Consider the following 26101-nt stretch of genomic DNA (forward strand, 5'->3'; position numbering starts at 1 on the left):
CGCAAGTTAATACTGTTAAAGTGTTAAATGAAGTAAATATTTACTACACAGCAAATTCTAACTCTAACTTTATTGGGTTGTACCCAGACAGGGTAAAACTTTTGTATATGGTAATAAAAAGCAAAACTAATTACCTTCTATCCAATTGTTGGCGCTGTAACTCATTAGCTAAAGGACGAACACGAGAAACAGAACTATGTGTTGGTCTTTGCCATGTAGTCATTCTATTAACATGATCTATGTAAAATATTCTACCATGACTATCAATTCTTGCTTCCCAGTCTAAAAAAAAAGTAATAAAAACAAATAAATATTAACAGAAACTGAAAATCAATATACATACTAACAGTTGCAAATAGTTACAAACAAGTACTGATATTTGGTTAGGAGTTGGCCGAGGAAGGAGTGTATAGTATAATAGCTTAAACATCAACTTTAAATATATTATTAATGTTTCTAAAAACATTCTTACTTGTATATAATTTGATAATGAAAAAAACATCACAGAATGAAATAGAAAAAAAAACCGATATAAATTTAGAATTTTATCTCCTATTATAAAATATCTGACGACACTGCAATATGCGTTATAATACCTCAATTAGTTTGAAGGCTGTCTCATTAAGCATATTTACAAAGAAAAAAATAGCAAGTAAGCATGATAGGGCAATGTAAAAAACACAGAATGATAGAAGCAGGGCAGAAAAAAAAGTTACATGCTCTTTTTGGTAGGTTAACACATCACACAATAATTCCATAATTTATCAGATTATATAAAAGGTCATAGATCAATAGTTGACATATTTATTGAAAGGCCAAGAACAATTTAATTATTTGTTAAAAGAATGATATATCATAGGTTATGCGGGTATACTAATTTGATTTTTGATACACAGATAAAAGATTTATGAAGAAGTTAGGATTTTAAAATGTCCAGTAGTAGAAGAATGATTAGACATTATTCAACAGCATAGAAACATTAACAATTTTGGTTTGACCTAATAAATCAGTATTGATTGAGTAGTACAAAGTTAAAATGATTTCCTTATCAGAATTCTTCCAGTCAATGGTCAAATGGAGTATATTTAATCAGAAAGAAACGATAGATGTTATAATAATGATTAAATAAAAAGCAATTTGTTGTTTCAACTGTACTCTGTTGCAATTTCTATTGGAAATCCCATTGGATCTATTCCTGTTATTTGTATTTAATTTCAGATCTGTATATACTTATAAATCCATCTACGTAACCAAGACAACAGGATTTTTAAAGAAGAAAGACTATTATCATTTTGGCTATTAAGGGTAGTTGGCTGAAGTTTTCAATCGTTCAATGATTTTTGCCTTCCGAAACACTACAGTCAAATTAATTGGGACAAAGTAAAAAAAAAAACACTTTTTCAAAAAACTATCCTTTTATTCATTCTATGCCTTTATATATACTGATAAATATATGTATTAGTATGAAGTATGTCGACCTTTACTATAAATGACCTCTTGAAAAGACATTTTGGCATCTATTCCACTAGATAAGTGCACATATTCTTCACTTCTTCATCGTGGAACCATACTTTTATAGCATTAGTTTTCATGCATTCTTTTGTCTTACCTAAATGTCTTTTCAAAATATTCCACAAGTTCTCAATGGAATTTAAGTATGGTAAATTTCCAGACCGATCAAGCACATTAATTTGATTTCCCAGCATGAAAGTTTGACCGATTATGAATTATGACAAGGGGCCAAATCATGTTGAAATGTCCTGTCATGAATGGCCCAATCCTACATTATAACATTTCTACGTTATTGGTTGAATTCATCATACCTTGAACAGAAACTAAGTTTCCAGTAAAATTTGTTGTGAAAAACTCTAAAACCAGAGGGTGTTTTATAGTTTGTTGGACATCCTCAGGTCTCAAAGACTGTCACCTCATCTCTTTTACATTTTCTTTGTAACCCTGAACAAATAAATTAGTTTCATTACTAAAACTTACCTGCTTCCATTCATCAGCAGTCCACAATTTATATTTTTTGGGACCATGCTAAAAGTTTTTCTTCATTTTAGGAATTAAAAATTGTTCTTCATTGGTCTTCTTGCCTTCTGGCCAGAAGCCTACTGCGTACAGTTGAATTATTAATATCAAAACCAGTCGCTAATAAATTTTGATTAAGGTCTGAGCTTGTCTTCCTTGGAATAATTTTACTATTTCTTATTAGAATTTTATCAGTTCTTGAAGTAGTTTGCCTGTTTGCGCCCACATTTTCCTCTCCTTTTTGGAGACAATGATCCAGATTCTTTGAATGTTGTCAGAATCCTCGATCTTGATTTGCTTACGCCAACTGCAGAAGCGATATCTCTCACTGTCATCGAAATGTGGTTGATATTTAAGAGTGATAATTTTTACACGATTCCTCAAAGTAATATACATTTATAAACACACAAAAGCAACAAGTGTTACAGAGAGTGAAAAAACTAACATCTACCTGCCACACTCAAAAGGCTTAAAACTGAAACTAAGGTGACTGTTTCCACTTAAAAATCAATCAAACTTCTTTCTTATAGTCAAAGTCAAACAGTCACATCACCTCAAGGCAGATAATACTGGTTTAAGGAGGTTTCAAATATAATTGGCAATCACATAACAATTTAAAGGAAAAAATAGCTTGTCCCAATTAATTTGCACAGCAATAAACAGATTGTCCTTTTAATCAGGTATATTTACTAACTTTTCCAATGACTGAAAAGAATTTTTAATTTTAATACGATTTATATAAATATTTTTCCATTATTAAAATTATTGATTACTTCAGAAATCATCGACCTAAACAGGATAAATTTTATCTAGTTAATTAATTCAATTAACATTCTGTTATAATGGAATACAATGTCAAAATAAATAAATACAGTAGGATACTGATTATCCAAACACTGATTTTTCCGATGTCCAATTAATTAAACCGTTTAAATCTGCACTAAGTAATTTTTAATATACTAATAAAACTGTTTAGAAAATCTAAAATACTGTTCAAATACAGCTTAACTAAAATATGAAATGTATTTTTATTGATCTTTGTTTTTACTGGGTTTATTAAATGTCTTTTTTGCAATTCATATAGCATAAAACATATAAATTTAGGCTACTGTTAAACTAATAATAAAATTTACTTCTGAAAAGATTGATCGAAACACATTAATTGATCAAGCCAATGATGTAATGATATAAGACTAACATCCAGGAATGACGCACGAAAAATCTCTAATATTTGTCTATCACTAGGGACTGGTTGGAGTGAAAAAAAGAATGCAATTCTACACAAATTCTTTGTTTAAAACAATTATGGGATCTTGCAGCTCATAAACGAAGATCAACATTACAAATACAATACGGTTCTTTTTTTTGAAGAAACAGTGCTTGTAAAGGTGTTTTAATTAGTAATTATCACTGAATTTTATTCTATTAAATGTAATGTGATTTTTTAAATTTTTTTCAACAGACAGTAACTAAACTCAATTTCTCTTCAATATGTTTTTTATAAGTACTTCATAAGTTTTATTTTAATAAATTTTTAGATTAAATTTTTTATCATGTATTACTGTATCTGTTTTTCTTATTAAAATGTATGTATTCTGAATATCATTTTAATTTTAATGAAATACATATATTTTCTTATATCTTCAACTTTTTAACGGGTCATACCCATTAAACATTAAAATAATATGTCCAGAATGCATGAAAAACATTTTTTAATTTTCCAATTATCCAAACTTGACCATGAATTTATCAATTCGGATAATCAGCATTCCATTGTAAAGAAAAACACTAAAGAAAGAAATAATAAAATACTTACAAGGAGGTAACGATTCTTCATCAGGAGCAATATCTAAACGATGTTCATTTCTAACTGTTCTTTCTGGTATCGATGGTAATCTAGAAGTTGTTATATGACGTAACGGTAAAATTGAGCACTGCGTTTGTTGTCCATTTCCATTTTGCATAACCGGTATTGTAATAGCATCCGGTCCTGTTGATGATGATGATGATGATGACATAGAAGAAGACATCGCTGATGGTAAAGGAATTAAAGATGTCGATGATGACATTGTATTTTCATTATTTGTATCGGCTAAATTTAATGATGGACGCCGATTAATTGAATCGATCGTAAAATGATTTAAATTATCAGAAGAATCTCGTAATAAATTAACATTTAATTCTAAATCATTATTACTATGTTGTTGATGATGATGCTGATGCGATACTAAATTTGAATGTCTTGATAATATCGGACTTTGAAATCCGGCACGTATTGGTCTAGCATGATGTGTTGGTGTTGGTGGACATTGCGGATAACTATTACAGCAATTATTACTATTACTTAAACTATTATTGATACTAATATTACCATTATTACTATTACTACTACTACTACTACTACTACTACTACTACTAGGTGGACTCGTAATCGCTTGAACACGATTTAATAATCTATTTTGTGGTCTTGGCGATTCATGATATCGTAATACCGTAATATTATCTGGTGGATGACTAACTTGTCGTGATAATGGTTTATGTGTACGAATATTACCGCTCGGCGATTCATTACCGGTAAAAGATTTTGGACGTAATGTTGGTATATCATTTATATCATTATTTTCAGTTGTATTTGATATGACTGAATCAGAACTAGAACTACGAGCACTCAATATCATAGGATTATTATCAGAAACGGTTAAAGTAGATTCCGATGTAGATGATGTATTTATTAATAAAGAATTTGGTGAAACTGGAGATGGACTAGTAGACTGCGATGTTTCCGGTAATATTAAATTATTACCTGATAAAGCAGTCGTTAAAGAATTTGGTGATATCATTGACGGACTAGTTAACTGCGATGATGAAGATGTTTCTGGTACGATTAAATTACTTCCTGAAGTATGAATAATATCACTTATATTTTCTTTGGACGGTATTTTTTGTAACGTAGATGTATTAATTTTATCTGGAACAGTTTCAACATTATCATTTTCAGGAATTCCATTACTTAAACGTTGTGGAATTTCATTATTTAAATTAGGAACATTATTACTATTTTCATTTAAAACAATATCACTATGATTTACATTATTATTACTATCGTTATTAATCTGACTATTATTTTCATGACTAGAAGATGAAGAATTATTTGAAGAAATCGTATTGTGATCTTGATTATGAAATAATTTACGTGCCATTACTTTGTTATTTGATCTAACAACACCGTTTGAATTAACCGAATGCCCGTTATCATCATTAGTAGGATTATCTATCGATGGATTACCATCGATTAAATTTCCTTCTTGTTCTGGTGTCGCTAAAGGTGCAGCCGTCGTCGATGCTGATGCACCAGGAGCATTATTTCCGGAACAATTAGCTGTAACTCTTTGTAAATTTTCACCATCCTTCCATATAACAACTTCTGATAATACACCAACACCCCACGGTTTAACAGATAATTCCACTGGACGTCCATTTTTATCATTATCTGGCACAATTTGATCACTTACATTTAAATTTTGATCTGGGACTTGATCGAAACTATCTTGTAAAAAACTCGATGATATTCCAGATAACTCATCGGTATCTACGATCTCAAAACCAAAGGTATCTTCAGGATGAATAATTTTTTTAGGTCTTGGTGGAAGAACTGGACCTGCTGAAGATAATATCGGTTTATTTTTCCGTAAAACTTCTGGTGGCTTTTGGATATTGGGCTCGATAGCTCTTGTTCTTTCTAATGGACGATGTCTGGGTAAAAATGATCTAGGTGGTAACGGTGGAGGAGGTGTGTCTGAAGCTGACATCAAACATTTAGAAGAAGTCGGATATAATGTTTCATAAACTGAAGAACTACCACCGGATCTTTGACTCCAAATATGATAATATTCTTGATTATCTAAATCTTGAAATCCTTGTAAACCCATTGTTTTTTGTGCCATTTCATGTGAATTCCATGTCGGAAGATCTTTAGAAGAATTTCTAGATGAAGAATCTGTATCAGAATCTTCTATTCTATCGACTGAAGATGTAGAAGAATTATGTAAAAAACCGTTCGGTAAGGAAGTTTTCTTCTTTAATAATCTCCAACCTTTTTTTCTTGATTTTGACGATGTTTCCACTTCTGATTCAGATTCCGAACTGCAATTACCAACAGCACCGCTACTAGATCCTAGACCTGATTTTTTATCACGAATCCTTAACAAATCATTAGAGCGCGGTATTTCATGTTTCTTTTTAAATGACCCTTTACTTTTTAAAGTTGATTTACTTTGTTTATAAACCGAATCTAAATCGACTGGTTTAGATTGAGCCAAGCATGATAAGTTTAGTCCACTATAGTAACGGAAACAAAGTAATCGCCCATAATCTGAAACAAAGAATAAATTTAATTACATAATTATACAGTTCACTAAAGTTTTTTTTTAAACTTTTTAATTAGGTTTCATATTGGTGCCTAGATCTATAAGACAGTGAAAATACAATCAACGTGGCAATGTTTTTTTAAAAAAATTGCTTGTTCCATATTTAAAATATACTCAATAATAAAAATAAACAAAAAGTTTCTAAACAAACAATCCTTATCAAGAGACTACTACCTGTATTCTGCATATAAAGATATTAAATATATATATATATATATATATATATATAAGATTTATTATTTTTTAACATTAAATTAAAGTACATCCAAGTTTTATAGGTGTAGATTTCATACAAGTTGGAAGGGATATTTCAGTGAATGAGGGAATTTTACTATTGCAACACTAGAGTAAGGTGTATGTGTACCTTTCAAACGATGCAAACTGTTTCGAAAATTATTATATTTTGCATAATGCTTCATTTCCCAACCAATTGTATATAGATTCTCACTAAACCACTCACCAACACCAACATACACACTCAGAGGCAAACAAAACGAACTACTGCACATCAATCAACTAAACTTACAAAATTTAGACTTATTCTAAGTTAATTCTTACATTAACTGCTTTCGGTTTTATAACATATGTAAAATATAAATAAAATTGAATTATTCTTGGTAAATTGCCATAATTTTTTTTTTTTAAATTGTTAGCCTCACACAAATCTGAAGTAAATTATTCATTTGTGATTTATGTATTCATTATAGCAACCGCATTTTGATAACTAATTACGATCAACTTCCGGCTTTAACATGATGAAGAAAAAAATTTTTTGTCTGTTTGAGCTTTGAACTCTGAACCATTTGGATGCTAGACCATTGTATATATAAATCTGAATCTATCTGACAATTTTTCCAAATACTTTTATCTAATTTAATATTACAATTTAAATAAAAGAATGATTTTTTTTTTTACATTTATTAAAGAGTCTCTTCTGCCTTATCCTATTTCTTTGAATAACTTTATATTATAAAATCATTTTAAAAAAAAAAAATTTTACCCAAGTATAGAATATCTATCGTTCTAAATTGGATTTCTTTACAAGGAACACTGGGTGTTGAATGGAGTACTGGTGTTTAGATTTGATTTTGTAAGATTTTGTTGCTTGGGAAGTATTTAAATTGTGAAATCGTACACATAACATTAAAGAATGAAAAATAAACCGACTTAAACCACTTGAAATAATCAAAAACAGTTAAAAAAAAAAATTAAAAATGAATAATAAATACAATTTTATTCTCTCCAAAATCACAAAATTAAGATGTTATAATAGTAAGATCAATATAATCTTATATGAAACTCTATTTTGCTGTTTAGCCTCTGGAACCACCGTAAGGTAAGGAAGATACGTATGAATGAGGTAAGTGAAGTGTAATCTTGTACAGTCTCAGGTCAACAGATTCCTGAGATGTTTGATTAACTGAATCCCAACCACCATAGAACATCGGTATCCATGAACTAATATTCAAATCCATATAAAAGTAACTGCTTTACTAGAATTTGACCTTAGAACTCTCAACTTCGAAATCAGCTGATTTGTGATGATGTGTTCATCGATAGTGGATTACCTTATATGATACTGAAAAATTACATCTACATGACCTCAAAAAAATTACTAAAGATTGAAAGAAGCTTCTTGAGAAAAATCCATGGTCCAAAGGTAACAAAGAAAAAGATATAGACTGAAATCTAACAAGGAGATCTACCGAAATCAATAAGACCTAAAAATAGTGATAACGAGAAGAAGGTTAAATTTTTGGAGACATATGATCACAATGTACCCAAACAGATTAAATAAATAAATCTTTGAGGAGATGTGGAACATGAAAGGCAAATCAAATAACCTGTTAAAGAAAGAAGAGGATCTCTAAACGATCTCTAAACGCTGCAATTCAGTTAGCTTCCAAAAAATAATTTACTGTATAAGTAAGTTTTAGTGCTAGAAAAAAAAACAAGGAAAATAGATAAATGAGCAAAAATGAAGCTACGCCGAAAAAATGAATAACGCATGGAAGAAGAAAAAAGAAGTAAAAGTGTTCTGAAATTGACTTTTTCACATAAAAAGTAAGAAAATACAATTTTATGATAAAACAACACTCACTCAGTGATTCCTAACGCATTCTCTAAAGAAGATTTATTTAGAGAAAAAATTAACCTAAAATATGTTATTTTTCTTTTTTTTTATGACGATTAAAGAGTACCTTAATTGTTTTAAAGAATTGTATTACACTTTTTCAAAAGATACCTCACAGATTTTAAAATTCAATTTTTTATGATTAATAAAGTCAAAATTCATTTTAACATAAAAATGACGAAAAAGATAAACTTTAAATATGAAATATTTGTTTTTTTTTTTATACAGAACGTCACCCTTTTATCAAATTTTTAAATAAGTACTATGTATTATAATTTTTTACTTGTAAAATTTTTTAATTAAAATTGTTTATTGTTTAAAAATAACATTCCATACATCACAATAAAAACAATATTTTACAATTTACTTGGAAAGAATACATTTTGGTAAAAACTTTGTAAGGAAAAGTACAAAACATTTTTTTTTTTTTTAATTTTAACTCTTGATTCCTTCCAGATAAAATATATCACGACATCTAATAATAATTCAGCACGCTTAACATAAATAAATTATTAAATTTTAACAATGACTTATCTCTTCACACACTCACACACACAAACAACTTTGAAATAGCTTTATTTTTTGAATATAAAAAAAACAATACCAATATTTACACAGTTCTTGAAGATGTTGTGAAACTTATAAAATAGATTTTATTTTTACAATAGTTCACATCTTACGAAAAATTTAAAGAATGTAAATAATATAAATTAATTAAAATTTAGCCCAACACGCATGACTAACTGTTATTCGTTTTAATATATAACATCACTTATATGGTAGTTAATATGAATATTTCATCACAGTTTAAAGATAATGCCTAAAGTACAAAATATTTTTGATTTATAATATACTAACAGTGTTATGTTAATTTTTATCGCTTTTATCTTTTGTTTGGAGTGCCATATAATAGATATAACAATAAAATTACATTGGTAAACAACAATAAATAAAAAAATTATTTACAACAAGGATTAATTATAAATATTAAGTCTACCCACTCGTACAGTTATATTAATAAATCGTAATTCGAACTCTATCTATTTTAGAACGGTCTTAATCAAACTTCTACTCAGGTTTTTACATGAATCTCAAAATAAAATTTAATGGATAAATTCAGAACTTACGGGATAATAAATTAAAGTACCTTAGCATTGCAACTGACAGTTCCATAATCAGTGGTGATTCGTAACTAAAATTAGAGGGGGGTGCTGCTCCAGAAAATGTTTATCCTTTGTTAAAAAATTATGTAAAACGAAACAAACATGTATAAAAGGTTAAAATTTTCTATAAGTAAAACAACCGAAAAAAAAGAATCAAATAGCTGGAAGCAGGATACTAGTCTAATTCTACACTTTATCACATTCAAGAATATGGTACATGATTTTTAAGCACAACAAACGCAGAGTAAAAAAAACTACCTTCCACCAGCACTGCAGAAATGACAGTGCTATATATCCCTCACAGCCTTGCGTGCAGCTTCCTATGTGCACATGCGCACAACAGCCAAACATCACACCACTGGAATTGTGAAGCACACAGTTCCATACAAAAAGTTTTATATCTTTTTCACAAATTGGGGAATGGCTACTGACATTAAGCTTAAGGATTATATATTGTACAAGTATAAAGAAAGAATTAAAGAAAAAATGAATCGTTATATTAAATATTATTAATAGTATCAAATGGAATAGGGGGTACTGCAGTTCCACAGTGCCTATATGCGAGCCATCACTGTCCACAACTTATAAATAAACTTCAATAAAACAAAAAAAAAACTATCTAGTAAAAGTAAGAAATCCTAACAAATTAAAAACAACCAATCACTATTAAATACAATGGCATAGTTCATAAAATGCCAAAAAGGAAGTAATAAGTTTGAACAAAGCTGGCTAATATAGAACCAACGTCATCAGAAATTATTTATAGCATCCTCAAGTCCCTTTTCTTGATATAATACGAGTTGGTAACACTGTATGTTATCAAGTGATTATAAAGTTTAATCAACTACTTTCATATAACTCAAAAAGTGCTAGTTTGTTAAAATTGATGTTATTTTCACATGTTCATTGAAAATGTTGATTTGTTAAACTTAAAATGGAAGACACAAGCAAAATATTCAGTCAAAGAATGTTAGTGTCCAGTTGCATGAGTGTACAAACACAAATGAAAGACAAACATAAAAAAGAGACAAATTTGTTTAGCTATTTGATGATGAGGAACTCCATCATCAAATGTCAGCACTCCATTAGTACTAACACTAAAAGTAGGGGAAAATCTCTTTTCCACCAGATTAATTCTCTATCTGAATTTATTAAATTAATATTTTTGGGGTACTTTTCCAGAAGATGCCCACCATGTAGTTAGTTTGTTAGTTCTTAGAAGACACCACTGAAACACTATATTGAAATAAGAAAATAAATAAATATAATCTAATCAAACTTAACCTACATTTGCTTTGCTCGCTAACCTTGACTAGCAGGCAAAGGTTAGCAAGTGCAGCAAGCGTAGGTTAAGATTAGTTAATTATATTTATAATTTTAATTTATTCAATTTATTTATTTTAATCAATATAGAATTTTAGTGGTGCCATCTAAGAACTAACTAACTACATGATCGGCATCCTCTGGAAAAGTACTGCGTAGGTTAAATTTGATTACATTATATTTAATTTTAATTTATTCAATTTATTTATTTTATTCAATATAGTATTTCAGTGGCTCTAAGAACTAACTAACTACATTAAGGGTATCTTCTGGAAAAGTACCATACTTTGAAGGGTTGAACATTTTAGGGGATCTGAAATTTAGTGATTGCCTACAAAATCTAGACTTAAAGAGTTTATGACAATACATTTATGACAAAGAAATTTTAAAAATTAACTGAAAACTTCCTTAAGAAACTTTTATTACAATTTTGATCCTTCAATGTCAAAAAGAATGTCTAAATGTACTTTGGGAATGATAAAATTAAACGGACAGTGAAAGTGTACATTACATCTATATAATTTTAAGTTATTTTTTTGTGTAAAAATACTAAACTAATGACAAATAAAGGAAAGGAACTTTGTGGACACTTGCTACTTAGCATCCGACCTGGGAATACCATTTTTTTTTAGCCTCTAGGACCACTGTTAGGTATTGCTTTAGAGAATGAGATGAAATGACAATTTTGTAGCAGGTAAAAATGCCATGCCTGACCAGGATTCGAACCCGAAATCTCTGGATGAAAGGCAAAGATGCTACCACTCGTGCCATGGAGGCTGGCTGACCTGAGAATACCTTTCTTTCTTTTTCCTGTTTAGCCTCCGGTAACTACCGTTTAGATAATACTTCAGAGGATGAATGAGGATGATATGTATGAGTGTAAATGAAGTGTAGTCTTGTACATTCTCAGTTCGACCATTCCTGAGATGTGTGGTTAATTGAAACCCAACCACCAAAGAACACCGGTAACCACGATCTAGTATTCAAATCCGTGTAAAAATAACTGGCTTTACTAGGACTTGAACGCTGGAACTCTCGACTTTCAAATCAGCTGGTTTGGGAGACCTGAGAATACCTAGATGTCAGAAAACTAACGTAAAAAAAACTATGAAATTTAGAAATTTTTTTTTTGTTTCAGCCTATTAAAGATCACATTTAACACTTTTATTATGTCCCTCTCAATCCTTTCCTGCCAGTACTTTTTAAGTCTCAATAGTTTTTTCTGAAATTCTTCATTTACTACTATGTACTTTACTTTGCTGCTCATATTTCTTTGGAAATTCTCCTTTCCCAGATTTCACATAAGTTTTTCTTGATTAATTCCCAATTTTGTAAAACTGGAATTTCAATTCCTGTTTTCTTTTTTTTTAATTTCTCTTAACTTAAGCAAAATTCATGCTTTCTGTAAAAAGAGAAGAATTTTCTAGGAAATTCTATTGTTATTCTTCCTTAAAATGTGATTTACTAAACGCCGATTTCTCTTGCGTTATTTCTGTTAATTCTTTAAACTTTCGATAAAACTTCTTGTGGAGGTAGTGTTTATTAATTTTATCATTCTTTAACGCACGGTATTTTTCCTGATGAAAAGTATGCAGGTAGTTAGATGAACTTTCCCCAATCGGCATATTAAACAGTTTATTTCTGGACATGATGCTTTTCAAAATACATTGGCCAGATTTGTTTCAATTAATTCAGGCTTGTGTCTACAGTACAGGGTGAGTGATGATGTGCAATATGTCATATATCTACCCGAAGTATGAGGTTGAATGTACCAAAAGTAGCTGGAGAGCTTGGAAGGATCAATTCTGACTCTGATCAGCAGGTTATTTGTAAATCGAAGGGGAAAGGAACAGAGTTGCTGGCTTCTTTAGACTCTTAGCCCTGCGGAGGATAACTGACAGGGGTCTGATGTTGTTATAGATGTATAGATAGCATAGCAATGCGGGTGGCTAGAAGACCACCTGGGTGCTTACCCAAGATAGATTTTTTGGCATCAAGCCCTGGTTAGTTGAGATATTCAGTATTAGAATGAGATGGATGCATGAAAAACAATGTGATAGAGATGTGGTGTGGGAAGGTGTACAAACTGACCTCATTCCCAAAAGCAGACCAGAACAGAAAGAGGTAGGATAAGTTTTCATTAGAGGCTTATTAAATCTGTGAATGTGTTTCTTGATTTTGATTCTTAAGTAAATCAAGAGGATTTAGTAAATAGAATTATAAAACAAAATTGTTGTTGCTGCAATCAATACTTGTTTTTTTGGTATAAGGATGACATTTCTGGCGTTTAAAGACTCAATCTAATAATGATCTGAGTGCATAGTCTAATGAGGTTAGATAGTGAAAGAGATTTTATGTGAAACCTTTGTTGTTAGAGGAAGGTGCGGAGATTTCACTTCTGTGAATCAATCAATTACCCGCAATTTGATAGAGTAATAAGTTATGGTAGATGGTCGTGGTTGGAAAAGGCCATATGAAGGTGACAGCAGATTGTGTAAATACACTGATGGAAATGTCTGCCAAGGTATTTTTTGCCTTGGCAAAAAATCTCTTTCTTTTGGATTTCTTTTAAAAGTTCCATGCTGATCATTGTCAAACATTCTGCAGTTGAAAATGCTTCAAGAGAAATCACTGTATTTAAATGGCTTAATTTTTTTTTTCTGCTTCATGAATTAATTCACCACAGAAGCTTGTACATAGGAATAAATTAAGTAATTATTAATCACAATAACATTTTTTTTTATATTTACCTTGTTGATTAATAGATGGTTGTGGTAAATCAAGTAACCACATTGTATTCCCAGTATTTGATCCTAATTTTATATTACACCTTATTAGACAATGAGCTTGTTCAACTGAATCATCTGTAAAAAAAAAGGAACATAAATTACTTTAAAAAAATTTAATTAATTATATAAAAATATATTTATTTATTTTCAAATCAACAACATACACCCAATTACTTTAAGATAAAATGTTTTGGCATATGAAAAATGCAGCCTTGACCAGGATTCTAAACCAGAACCATCTGAATGAAAAAACAGAGCGATGTTACCACTCTGCCAATGGAGGTCAGCGATTAATTTTTTATTTAACAATTACTAAAAAAATACAATATTCCTAGAATATATAATCTGAACTGTTCCAACTGAATAACATTTTCACTAGTAAAACTGAACTTATTTTCAAATGAAGATACAATGAACATGCTGTTTGCCAACTAATAGATGAAAATAGAAAAAAAATCAACCAATATTAAAAGGCAACACTGATATTCTACACATACACAAAAAAAAACCGATGATATTAGATTTGTATATTATGAAATTACACGAAACTACGTTTACATAAAATTATAAAAATCACTAATTACACGAAACCACAAAAATAATTGGTGAGCAATAATAACATTAGCTGATGATGTTGGTGTGAACAAAAGTAAAATTCACTGAAGACGATAGAAAAAACAAAAGAAAATGTTATGAGGTAAGTTTTGAAAATGTACATATTTTCAAAAGTATATACATATATATATATATATATATATATATATATACACATATATATATATTAATAAATTTGTAATCTTTGCTAAAAATAATGATCATTTATGATTAAAAAAAAAAAAAAAAAAAAAAAAAAAAAATCAATTGACAACAGAATTGTTTTCATATAACACAATACTTCAGCTCAAAAGAAAGGGCTTTATTATAATTTTGTTAGCATTTTTAATAAATTAATGAACCATTTAATAACATTTTCTATCAACTTATTTAAAATACAATTAAAAGATTTTCTTTTACAGAAACAATATTTACTCTATTGATTAATTATTGTTAAATAATATTAATTAAAGCAAAAAGAAAAATATCATTATTTTTCTGTATCCCACAAGTATGTGTTTTAAATAATTTTCATTAACGCCGTCTGAATTGTGAATTTGTTTATTTTATAGAACACAATAACGAACAAATTAATCCAAAAAAAGGGAATTTTTGTTCTGTTGTAAGGAATTTTCATACTGTGGCAGACTGCTTACTGTTTGATGTTTCAGGTAATGTTGTTAGTTCATGTACAAACAGAATTAGTGGTTTTTGTGCTTTTATAATTTCAGTCAATTAGTTTTTGGTGACCTTGTCAGTTTCTGTTATAAGTTTGTTATTTGTTTCTAGTTAATACAATGGATATAACATCACAAAAGCAGTCAATAATTGTTGCTCTGTCCCAGCACACACATATGATGCAAAGACAGATTGCCAGTGAGTGTAGGGTACGGTTAGGTGCTGTAAATTAAATCATGAAAAGGTTTAAGGAAACAGGATTCATCTCTCCAAAGAGAAAAGGAAAAGGTGGATGGAAAAAGAAAACCATACCTACACAGGATCGATTACTAATAAGAAAAAGCATAATCAAACCACGATTGTCAGCTGCTGACTTTAATAGAATCTTGAGAGCCAGAGGGTGTAATATTTCTGATTTGACAGTTCATAGAAGAATGAGATTGGAAGTGGGAAGGATTACTCAGAAACCAAGAAAGAAGCAGTTACTGACACAGGTTATAAAGACAAAAAGGCTTCACTGGGCAAAGAAAAATAAAAAATGGACTATTGAGATGTGGAAAAAAGTTATTTTTTCAGACGAGATTCGTTTCTTTCTCCAAGGGGAGAAAGTCTACATTCGTAAGCCTACATTCGTAAGTCAGCAGATGAGAAGAATAATATACCAGCACACTTGCAACAAGATCCCAAACACCAAGCTAAAAAGATGTTTTAGGAATGTTTTACACAAGAAGGGTCAGGAGCACTTATGCCTGCGGTTGGGATGATGAAATCAGACCAATACATTAACATATACCGAAGAAAAATAGTCTCGCTTATGCAGATGAACTCAGAACTCATTTTCCAACAACACCATGTCACACGTCAAAGAAAACAAAATAGTTTTTCAAAATTTGAGTGTTCTCATGGTCAAGGAACTCCCCCAGACCTGAATCCCATTAAAAATTTATGGGCCATACTAAAACGAAGACGTGGGAAAATGAAATGTAGCACGAAAACTGGTCTTATTAGTTCAGTGATACAGGTTTGGTTTTGAGATGAAGAAATCAAAAATCATTCTTCTGTCTTAACGGAATCAATGCCAAAGAATATTAATGAGATAATAAAAAATAAAGGTGGGCACATAAACTAAATTAAATTTGAGTAAGTATGACTATTAAACATTTTCTCTTTTAAAATAAAATTTTCTATTAAAAAAACTGTGTTCGGATTAATTTGTTCGCCACTGTATACTCACCTTAATATTATTTCACATATTTTTTTTTTATTTTTGACTGAATTTACCGTAGAAGCTTATAACAAAGAAACTTTTATATGGAAATATGAAAATGGAAATTTGTAGTGTAAGAAAAATCCAAAGCCCGACCAGGAATCGAACCTGGAATCTCCAGATGAAAGACAAGAGATGCTATCCACTCTGCTACAGAGATCGGCTTAACTTGTATATAGATGAAATTAAATCACATATATTTTTTAATATATAAATCATCTCATAATGGCATGATCTATACAAGTATTTTTTTACATTTAGATCAGAATAAAAGATTTATTTATTTAATGGAGACATCTCTACCAATCTCAACCACTTCCTCTCCCACCACATACACACACACTAAATCTCTCTCTCTCTCTCTCTAATAGTAATATCATAACCTCTCTAATTACAGGTTTAATATCAAAATTAAAAAACGAAATAAAAAATATTCATAAGCCATTATATTCCTATTCAAATATAAGTACATAAAGAATTACAGATGAATAGTATTCTTTTTTAAAAAAAAAAATACCACAAAATGGAAGTGAATGAGATTACGTTTTTTTTAAGAAACGTTATAGTAAAGATAAGTAAATAATGATAGGTTATTATAAAGAGCATTACATATTATAGCATAAGAAGAAATTCTACTGTAAGACCAAGAAAGAAATGATTTTTTTAAATAGAATGAGAAACAAAGAAAGTTATTAAGGAGAACACAAATTTAATCAAAGATATGTGATAAGCAGTTGACTCAATAAAAATATAGAACGATGTTCATGATGAAAACATAAAATGAGATTAAAAAATAGCATTAAATAGAATAGGACGGAGCACTGCATCAAATTAATTAAAAAAAAAAAAAAAAATGACAACAAATTGTTTTATCTAGTAGTAGTAGTACTAAAATAAAGAAATAGAAGAATGAAGAGGAGTAAAACAGTGGGAGGAGTATACAAAGAAACGGAAGAGGGGAAATAAAATGACTGAATGCGTTACAACCTATTTCTATCTAGAGCTATCAGTAGTAGGTCAAGGAAAGCTAGAAGAGAAGATCCTCTTCCGCTAAAAATGTAGTCTACACACTTAGAAACAAACACGAATCGATTTTATCTCAGATATTTATTACAGTATAAAAAAAAGATTTTTGTTTAAAAAAATTTACATTTTTTAAATTCTTTTATATATTAATAAACAGAATTATTTACTTAATAAAAACTTCAAAATATTTACGTTTTGATAAAACTTAATTTTAAAAAAAATTTGTTTTTTTGCCTGTAATGAAAAAATGGTAGAAGGGTTAAATTTCTACATGAATCAACAACAACTCATATTTAATTTACATTTATAAAAAACAAAAAAAAGAAGAAAAACAACAAAAATTAAATCGATATTAATATTAATTAATATGTTTTATTTAGTTTCGATGAAATTTTTGCAAAAAAAAACTGATATGTTTAAGTTTTTACTTCCACGTACAAATTAAAAGAAGTATTGTGACCGCAAAATATTTTGATTTTCAGATTTCAACAGAAATATTTATTCTGACCACCCCTGAATCCATATTTGACTAGTTACGGTGTGAAGTCTCTACGTTATGTAACTCACATAACTCAAAAACGATTAGCTGTAGGATGTTGAAATTTTGGATTTTAGGATTGTTGTAGCACCTCTCATTTTAAGTGCAATCAATTGAACTAAAAGTGTCTAAATAAGCCAAAAATTAAAAATATTTGGATTAAATCCTCATTGTATCAGTAATAAATCCTCATTGAGAGCTTGTCAATGATATATCATAAGTGGTACCTATTTTCATTGGTTCCAGAGTTATACCCAAATAAAATTACAATTAATGAAATATTTGATTTTACAAGGGGAAGAATCAGATTTTTCTTTAAAATCTCCTTTTTTTAACTTTTTTTTAAAATTTAAATCTATTGATTTATTAATATTTTTTTTGAGTGATTAACCTCTCATTGTTAAAAAATGTTTACGATGAATAATAAAAAAAAATATGAAAAAAAATTAAAATAATAATAATAATTTAAATATACAAAAAATAACAATTTACAACTAGATGTTACAAAAGACCTAAAAAAATAATAATAATGCACAACTAGACATTGAAAGGACAGGTAGAAGGGAAAAATTGTGTAGGCAGGCCACGTTTGGAGTATGTAAAACAAATTGTTAGGGATGTAGGATGTAGAGGGTATACTGAAATGAAACGACTAGCACTAGATAGGGAATCTTGGAGAGCTGCATCAAACCAGTCAAATGACTGAAGACAAAAAAAAAAAAAAAGATATTGAAACAGTCCTAAATCCAAAATTTCACATCCTACGGCTAATCGTTTTTTTGTTATGCAAAATACATACGTACGTACAGAAGTCACACCGAAACAAGACTAAATGGATTCAGGGATAGTCAAAATGTATATTTCCGTTGGAATCTGGAAACCGAAATTTTTCGCGATCACAATAACTTCGTACAAGAAAGTAAAAAAAAAAGTATCAAAATTATAAGACGTTGCTAATGAAATAAAATTTTATGTACTTTTCATTTTAAAGAAATGTGTATATGTAATTTAATAGGCGTACAATGAAGTCATGTGGTGTCCACATCAATTTATTTTTAAATTGCTTTACTTAGAAATGTTTTAAAAATACAATAAGTTCATGAATGTAATTTAACATCATGTAGTGTTATTACATTTCAAATTATGATAAAAGAAATCCTTTCAAAAAAATTGTAAATCTTTTTTCATAAATATTATATTAATTAAAACGGTTACTTTTGGAAAAAATACATAAAGTTTATATATACTTTAAAATAATGAAAACATTTTAGCTACGCCTTTATTTTAACAGTACAGGATTATCATAAAAGAATGGTGCGGTTTTGAACATGGTTTAAATTAAAACAGAATTACTTACAGTTTATGTTTTTTATTTTTCAAATTTGTCGTCTCAAACATTTTTTAAAATAATTAATACATTCAATATGTGCGCCCTTAGTCGTTCGACAAATGCCCAAACGATATTATTCTGGCTTAAAAAGTTTTACTTTTTGTCATTTAAAATACAGTTTCCGTATAATTCCACCTCCTTTCGAATTTTATGATATACAGGGATATCATAAAAGAATGGTTCGGTTTTGAACGTGGTTTAAATTAAAACAGAATTACTTGCAGTTTGTTTTTTATTTTTAAAATTTGTCATCTCAAACATTTTTTTACATAATTAATAAATTTCAATATGTGCGCCCTTAGTAGACCGTCGCTCGACAAATGTCGAGCGACGGTCGATAACGGTTGTCATAGCTTCATTAATCCTGTTTTTTAACCGGTTTAGGTCGCATGTTTTGTGTATAAACAACGCTTTTGATGGACCCCAACGAGAAAAAATCGCAAGGTTTCAGGTCTGGACTCCTTGGAGGCCAAAGTACGGGTCCTTGTCGGCCTATCCATCGATCTCCAAATTTTTCGTTGAAAGCGTCCGTGACCGATGCATTTAAGTGCGGGGGAGCACCATCTTGTTGGAAATGAAGTCGATGAATGTTTTCGAGTTCATCCGGCTGAGGAAAGCGATAATCGGTTAACACATCAAGATACGCGACTCCATTAATTGTTTTTTCAGCAAAGAATAAAGGCCCTATTACACGATTTTTCATCGCACCACACCAAACATTAACTTTAGGCGAATCGCGTTGTTTCTCGATAATTGCGTATGGGTTTTCAGAGTCCCGTATTCGGTGTGATGTTCGATCACCGATCGGTGTGAAATTATATCGTCTAAAAACGATTCGTTTTCCCTTATTCTGTCCGACATTTCAACAGCGAAATCGTAACGTTTTACACCATCATCGGGTTTCAATTCGTGCAGTATCTGAATTTTATAAGCGTGTAATTTGAGTTTTTTACGTAAAACTTTGTGAACCGTCGATTTTGGAATACCTAATTCGACGCTTCGACGGGGGATGGACTTCCTAGGACTTCTAATTGCCGATCGTCTAATTAGTTCAACCGTTTCGTCGGGTACACTCGGTCTGCCGGTCGATTTCTATTTCTTAACCGATCCGGTTTCTTCGAATCGTTTGAACCGACGTGTTATGTTATTTTTGTGCGGCGGATCTCTTCCGAATTCACGTCGAAACGCAACTTGAACTAAAATTACGGATTTTAATGCGGCCATCAATAAAACACACTTTGTTTTGTGTTTATCCGAGAACATAGTAACTTGCTAAACTCACCGCAACAACAATAAAAGAACTGATGTTGTGGTTACAACTGCTGATAAACAAACTTTTGGGTTGGAGGCTTTCAGGGATACCAATATAACATGTAGAAATTTGCCTACAATCTTCCTATGAATTATTGAAGCCGCACGATTATTTTATAACTCTGTATTCTACTTTCTGTCTAGCTAGCCCTATAGCAGAGCTATAGGTCTAGAAGGGAAAGTATTGCAATCGGTCCAATTTGGGCATCTACTGTTATCACCGGATCTTGACGTTTTGACACCTAACGAACCAAAAAAAAAAAAACTGGATGAAAATTTTCCGGATGTTATGATCATATATATTGGCCTCTAAATCACCTTATACCTCCAGAAGTACTGGACCGATTTTTACCAAACTTGTCAAATTACTTCTATATATGGGAAATTAATGGCATTAAATTTTGAACTACAAAGGGCGAGAGGGTGAGTCTGTGTAGAGAGCAAGGTCACCCTCAGTACGTCGAGATTTCGCTTAATTAACATCGTATTTTTCATAGACACATTTGTTAACAATTAAAAAATAACAATATTTTTGTAAAATCGCCACCACAAAAATATAGTCTAAATTTCTGCTAATTTGTACCGTCACCGGTGAGCGGTAGAATTAAATAAATTAATATTATTTCATGTGTAAAAAACTAACTAGGTCTGGCATGGTCTCGAGAACTCGATCGCCTGATTGATCTGGTTAATTCTCGCGGCTACTCCAATCTGCCGACCGTACGAGCGAGATTTATTCTACATAAGTTATGAAATTTCATTAATTTAATTAGTACCGACCGTCGCCGTTAGTACCGCCACATCCGCGCGAAGTAAAATACGGTATACGCGCGCGCTTTAGTTAAGAATCATTGAATTAAATAAACGAAAAAAATATTATGTTTAAATAAAATGATAAATATATTAAATTAAGTTGTGTGTAAGATGTGCATAAAAAATAACCCGCAGTTGTAGTACTTTCCCGGAACGCGACTTTAGCTTTGTGAAGGGAAACACCTACAACTGTAAAATGAGATTTTTTTTAGTACTTCTAATTATAGTCGCATCAAAAATTAAAATTATAGCCATTTATTAGTGAAATGTAACTGTAACGGTAAACGTGTAGTCTTGAACAGAATCAGGTCGACCATTCCTGAGACGTGTGGTTAATTGAAACCCAAACAACACCAGTATCCACAAATTAATATTTAAATCCTAATAAAAGCATCAACCTTTATTTAAAGGATTTGAACCTGAGAACTCTCGACTTCGAGATCAGGTGATTTATCACGATGAGTTTACCAAAGATCAAATTAGTATTTATAAGCTTCTTTGGTACTTACGTATTAAAGCCACCGCAACTACAGCTTTATTTAAAAACAAAGTAGTATCGGATTTCGGTGGAAAATGAACAGTCTCTTTATTAATTTTAATAAACGGTTATTTATATTTATTTATTTTATAAATATAATTTAACCAAACTTAACCTACGCTCGCTTCGCCCGCTAACCTTGACCAATTAACACCGTAATTTTTTCAGTATTTATTTAATAAATTCAGTAATTATTGCAATTATTTATTATTTAAATAATCAAAATATTCCTGTTAATTAGTCAAGGTTAGCGAGCGAAGAGAGCGTAGGTTAAGTTTGGTTAAATTATATTTATAAAATAAATAAATATAAATAGCCATTATTAAAATTAATAAAGAGACTGTTTTGAATCTATGTTAAACTCTATATCGGCCCATTTTCCACCGACATCCGATTGACAACTTTGTTTTTAAATAAAGCTGTAGCTGCGGTGGCGTTAATACGTAAGTACCGCTTCTTTTATTTACTAAAAAAAAAACTAACATTTAATTGTTTATGCGTGCACAAGCGTGCGCGCGCGAATGCAGAGAGAAATAAAGAAAGCGAGGGATTGTCTGTCTGTCTGTCTCTCTCTCTCTCTCTCTCTCTCTCTCTCTCTCTCTCTCTCTCTCTCTCTCTCTCTCTCTCTCTCTCTCTCTCTCTCTCTGTGTGTGTGTGTGTGTGTGTGTGTGTGTGTGAGAGAGAGAGAGAGAGAAAGAGAGAGTGAGAGAGAGACTGATTAGATCCTCGTGAGTCAGAAATTCGTTAAAATGAAATCAGAAACCATTTATTAAAGAATAACAAAACAAAAATAATTAATAAAAATGGGAAAATCCAGTTGCGGAAGTCTGCGTTATGAAATAAGTATTCAGTACATCGCGTGTTACATACCTGGTCTGGTCATCGGAGCTAAATGAGTCACACTGTTCGACCACTACCGTTAGAATCAGAAGAAAGGATTTAAATACGATTCCGTAACAAATGTAAATTAACCTTGATTCCAAGTAATAAACACAATTTACTATTTAATTCTCAATTAATAGCATTTTTATAATTAACTGCCCAATAATCTTCTCTTTTTTTCTTTCCGATAACTTCAACAGTTCCGGTAACTTCAAAATTAGGCCTAAGCCCAATTTATTACAGAAAGTAACCTATACCTTATTAGATATATTTTATAAGAAAGCTACCTATTGTAATGGGTAATATGGCTCGACTTCCGTTCGACATATATTCGCGTTTCACAACCCCCAGATCGCAAAACCACCGTTAGTTCAAAAGTTTATATATATATATATATATATATATATATATATATATATATATATATATATTTCACATTCTTGTGGACACGATAACTGCCGTAATTTTGCGCCAATCACTTTCAAATTTACACATAAAATATAACGACCAAAATCGAGTTTGTTAATGCACAAAATCGGACAATGAGGGCGGGTAAAGGGGGTCTTTTTCGAAAAAAAATATATCGCTATAACTTTCTTATTAAGTAAAATATCGAATTCGTTTAAAGGTCCTACTATTCTTTGTATAATGCCCTAAAACGTATCTAAACAAAGTGTTTTGATATCACCAATCATTGGCCCAGGGGGTTGAAAAAATGGGGTTTCGAAGAAAAAAAAGAATCATACCTCCCTTAATATCGAATCGATTTAAAGTGGTCGTTAATCCTCTAAACATTACCTATAACTTTTGCTTGAAACAATTTTTGATATGACCACCCCTTACGGAAAGGGATGACTAAAATGTTACTGGAATTATAAGAAGATGGGGCTTGTCGTATGCTAAACATGAAGCCATTGTCGTATTAAGAAAATTTGAAGTTTTTCTTAACTTTAAGGTGGAAAAATCCCTTACTTAGCACCGGTGAAATCTATCTACGCCTTCCGGCGTCCCGAGAGGGATATTTAAAATAAAAAATGAATATTATCAATATTTTAATTTTTCTAATATTTTATTTTATTTTTTTCTAGGATACCTTTGCTTTATATAATAGAAATGGCTCATTAAAACATATGGTATATCAAAAATACGTCGTGATCCGTTAATGTTTGAAAGGTACCACGATAATAGAGATTTATTCCCTTAAGTTAATTTATGCTGTCCCGGCGTCTCGGAACGGGATTATTAGGTGTTCAGAAATGATTACCTCTGGTGTAAAAAAAATTTTTTTTTTGAATGATAAAATTGATATACGAAAGTTAAATTAGAAATTTAACTCTAGAAATTGTTACTAACGAATCGTGATTTTCCGCTAGTGATCGGTACATTCCGGTGCCTACTTTTTGGTTACAGTTCATTATATTATGAACAAACGCAGAACATATAAAAATTTGATGTGGGGGATTACATGACTTCCTTGTTCGCCTATTAAATTACATATACACATTTTTAGAAGTAATATTTTATTTCATTAATAACTTCTAGATAAAGTCCTACGCAAGAACTATCGCATGAAAATAAACAAGAACAAATAAAACAAAAGTAATGAAATGCAGTAGAAATAACAAAGATGGACCACTGAATGTGAAAATAGGAGGAGAAAAGATTATGCAGGTAGAAGAATTTTGTTATTTGGGAAGTAGAATTACTAAAGATGGACGAAGCAGGAGCGATATAAAATGCCGAATAGCACAAGCTAAACGAGCCTTCAGTAAGAAATATAATTTTTTTACATCAAAAATTAATTTAAATGTCAGGAAAAGATTTTTGAAAGTATATGTTTGGAGTGTCGCTTTATATGGAAGTGAAACTTGGACAATCGGAGTATCTGAGAAGAAAAGATTGCTGTATCTGAGAAGAATTGCGGTGCTACAGGAGAATGTTAAAAATCAGACGGGTGGATAAAGTGACAAATGAAGAGGTATTGCGACAAATAGATGAAGAAAGAAGCATTTGGAAAAATATAGTTAAAAGAAGAGGCAGACTTATAGGCCACATACTAAGGCATCCTGGAATAGTCGCTTTAATATTGGAAGGACAGGTAGAAGGAAAAAATTGTGTAGGCAGGCCACGTTTGGAATATGTAAAACAAATTGTTTTACCACACTCAATTAACCACACATCTCAGGATTGATCGAACTGAGAATTTACAAGACTACACTTCATTTACACTCATACATATCATCCTCATTCATCCTCTGAAGTATTATCTAAACGGTAGTTACCGGAGGCTAAACAGGAAAAAGCAAGCAAGGTATATAAATAGTAGGTATATAAAATCACGCGCGCATTCGAATGCAACGTTGTATCAAAATGTTAAAGCAATCGGTGAAGAACTTTCGGAGATTTAAGATTTTGACCAAACGAACATTTACATTTTTATTTATATAGATTAAAATATATTAAAAATTAAATTGACAAAATAATATATACGATGGTATTTAATATTTAAAAGGCATTAATAAAAACTAGTTTTAGAAAAAAGTTAATAAATCTAATTTTTAATGGATAAAATTATTTTTGGATTTTTTTTTTTTTTAACTTTCCTTCATATTGCGTGTTCGTCATATAATTTTTCCCCTTTTTTTTTAACGTTCAGGATACCACACCTAATAATTTCTAAATCGTATTAACGTTTCTCAATAAAATTATAAAGAATAAAAAAGAAACGAAGGCACGACAGGAAATCCTCTTTGCATAACAGTACTAGTTATCAAAGTATTGTACATGTTTTGTATTTCAGGATAATGTACGTTAACTCTTTCATTTTAAAATTCGTTATAAAAAATTTATTTTTATAACTATGCGAAAAGAAAGAAACGTATCAAAATTTTAATTAATTAAAAAAAAATTTTTTTTTTTACAAATTCATATAAATAGCCCACCGAATTGGTGTTGTGGTTAACTCTCATAAATCACCTATTTAAAAGCTGATTTTCGAAGCCGAAGTTTCTAAGGTTCAAATTTTAATAAAACTTGATCGCTTTTATTCGGATCTGAATACTAATACAATAGTTGCCGAAACATTGTGGTGGTTGGGATTCAATTAACGACACGTCTCAGGAATGGTCCGAGACTGTACCTAATTTACATATCATACGTATAAAATATATCTAACTGGGCCGTAAGGTACTTATTTC

At 30.4% G+C, this 26101-nt stretch overlaps 1 protein-coding gene across 3 annotated transcripts in view; it reads right to left on the reverse strand.

The window, feature by feature from the left end:
• Hecw (Hecw ubiquitin protein ligase) overlaps positions 1 to 26101 on the reverse strand; it is a 284709-nt gene that overhangs the window by 98009 nt on the left and 160599 nt on the right. For all 3 annotated transcript variants that reach the window (XM_075381206.1, XM_075381207.1, XM_075381208.1), the window contains 3 exons: positions 13829 to 13942; positions 3848 to 6403; positions 135 to 282 (listed from right to left, as the gene is read on the reverse strand). In XM_075381206.1, coding sequence (XP_075237321.1) covers positions 135 to 282; positions 3848 to 6403; positions 13829 to 13942 — 2818 coding nt within the window. The remainder of the gene's footprint in view (positions 1 to 134; positions 283 to 3847; positions 6404 to 13828; positions 13943 to 26101) is intronic.

This window comes from Lycorma delicatula, chromosome 13 (genome assembly GCF_047948215.1).
Source record: "Lycorma delicatula isolate Av1 chromosome 13, ASM4794821v1, whole genome shotgun sequence".
NCBI lineage: Eukaryota > Metazoa > Arthropoda > Insecta > Hemiptera > Fulgoridae > Lycorma > Lycorma delicatula.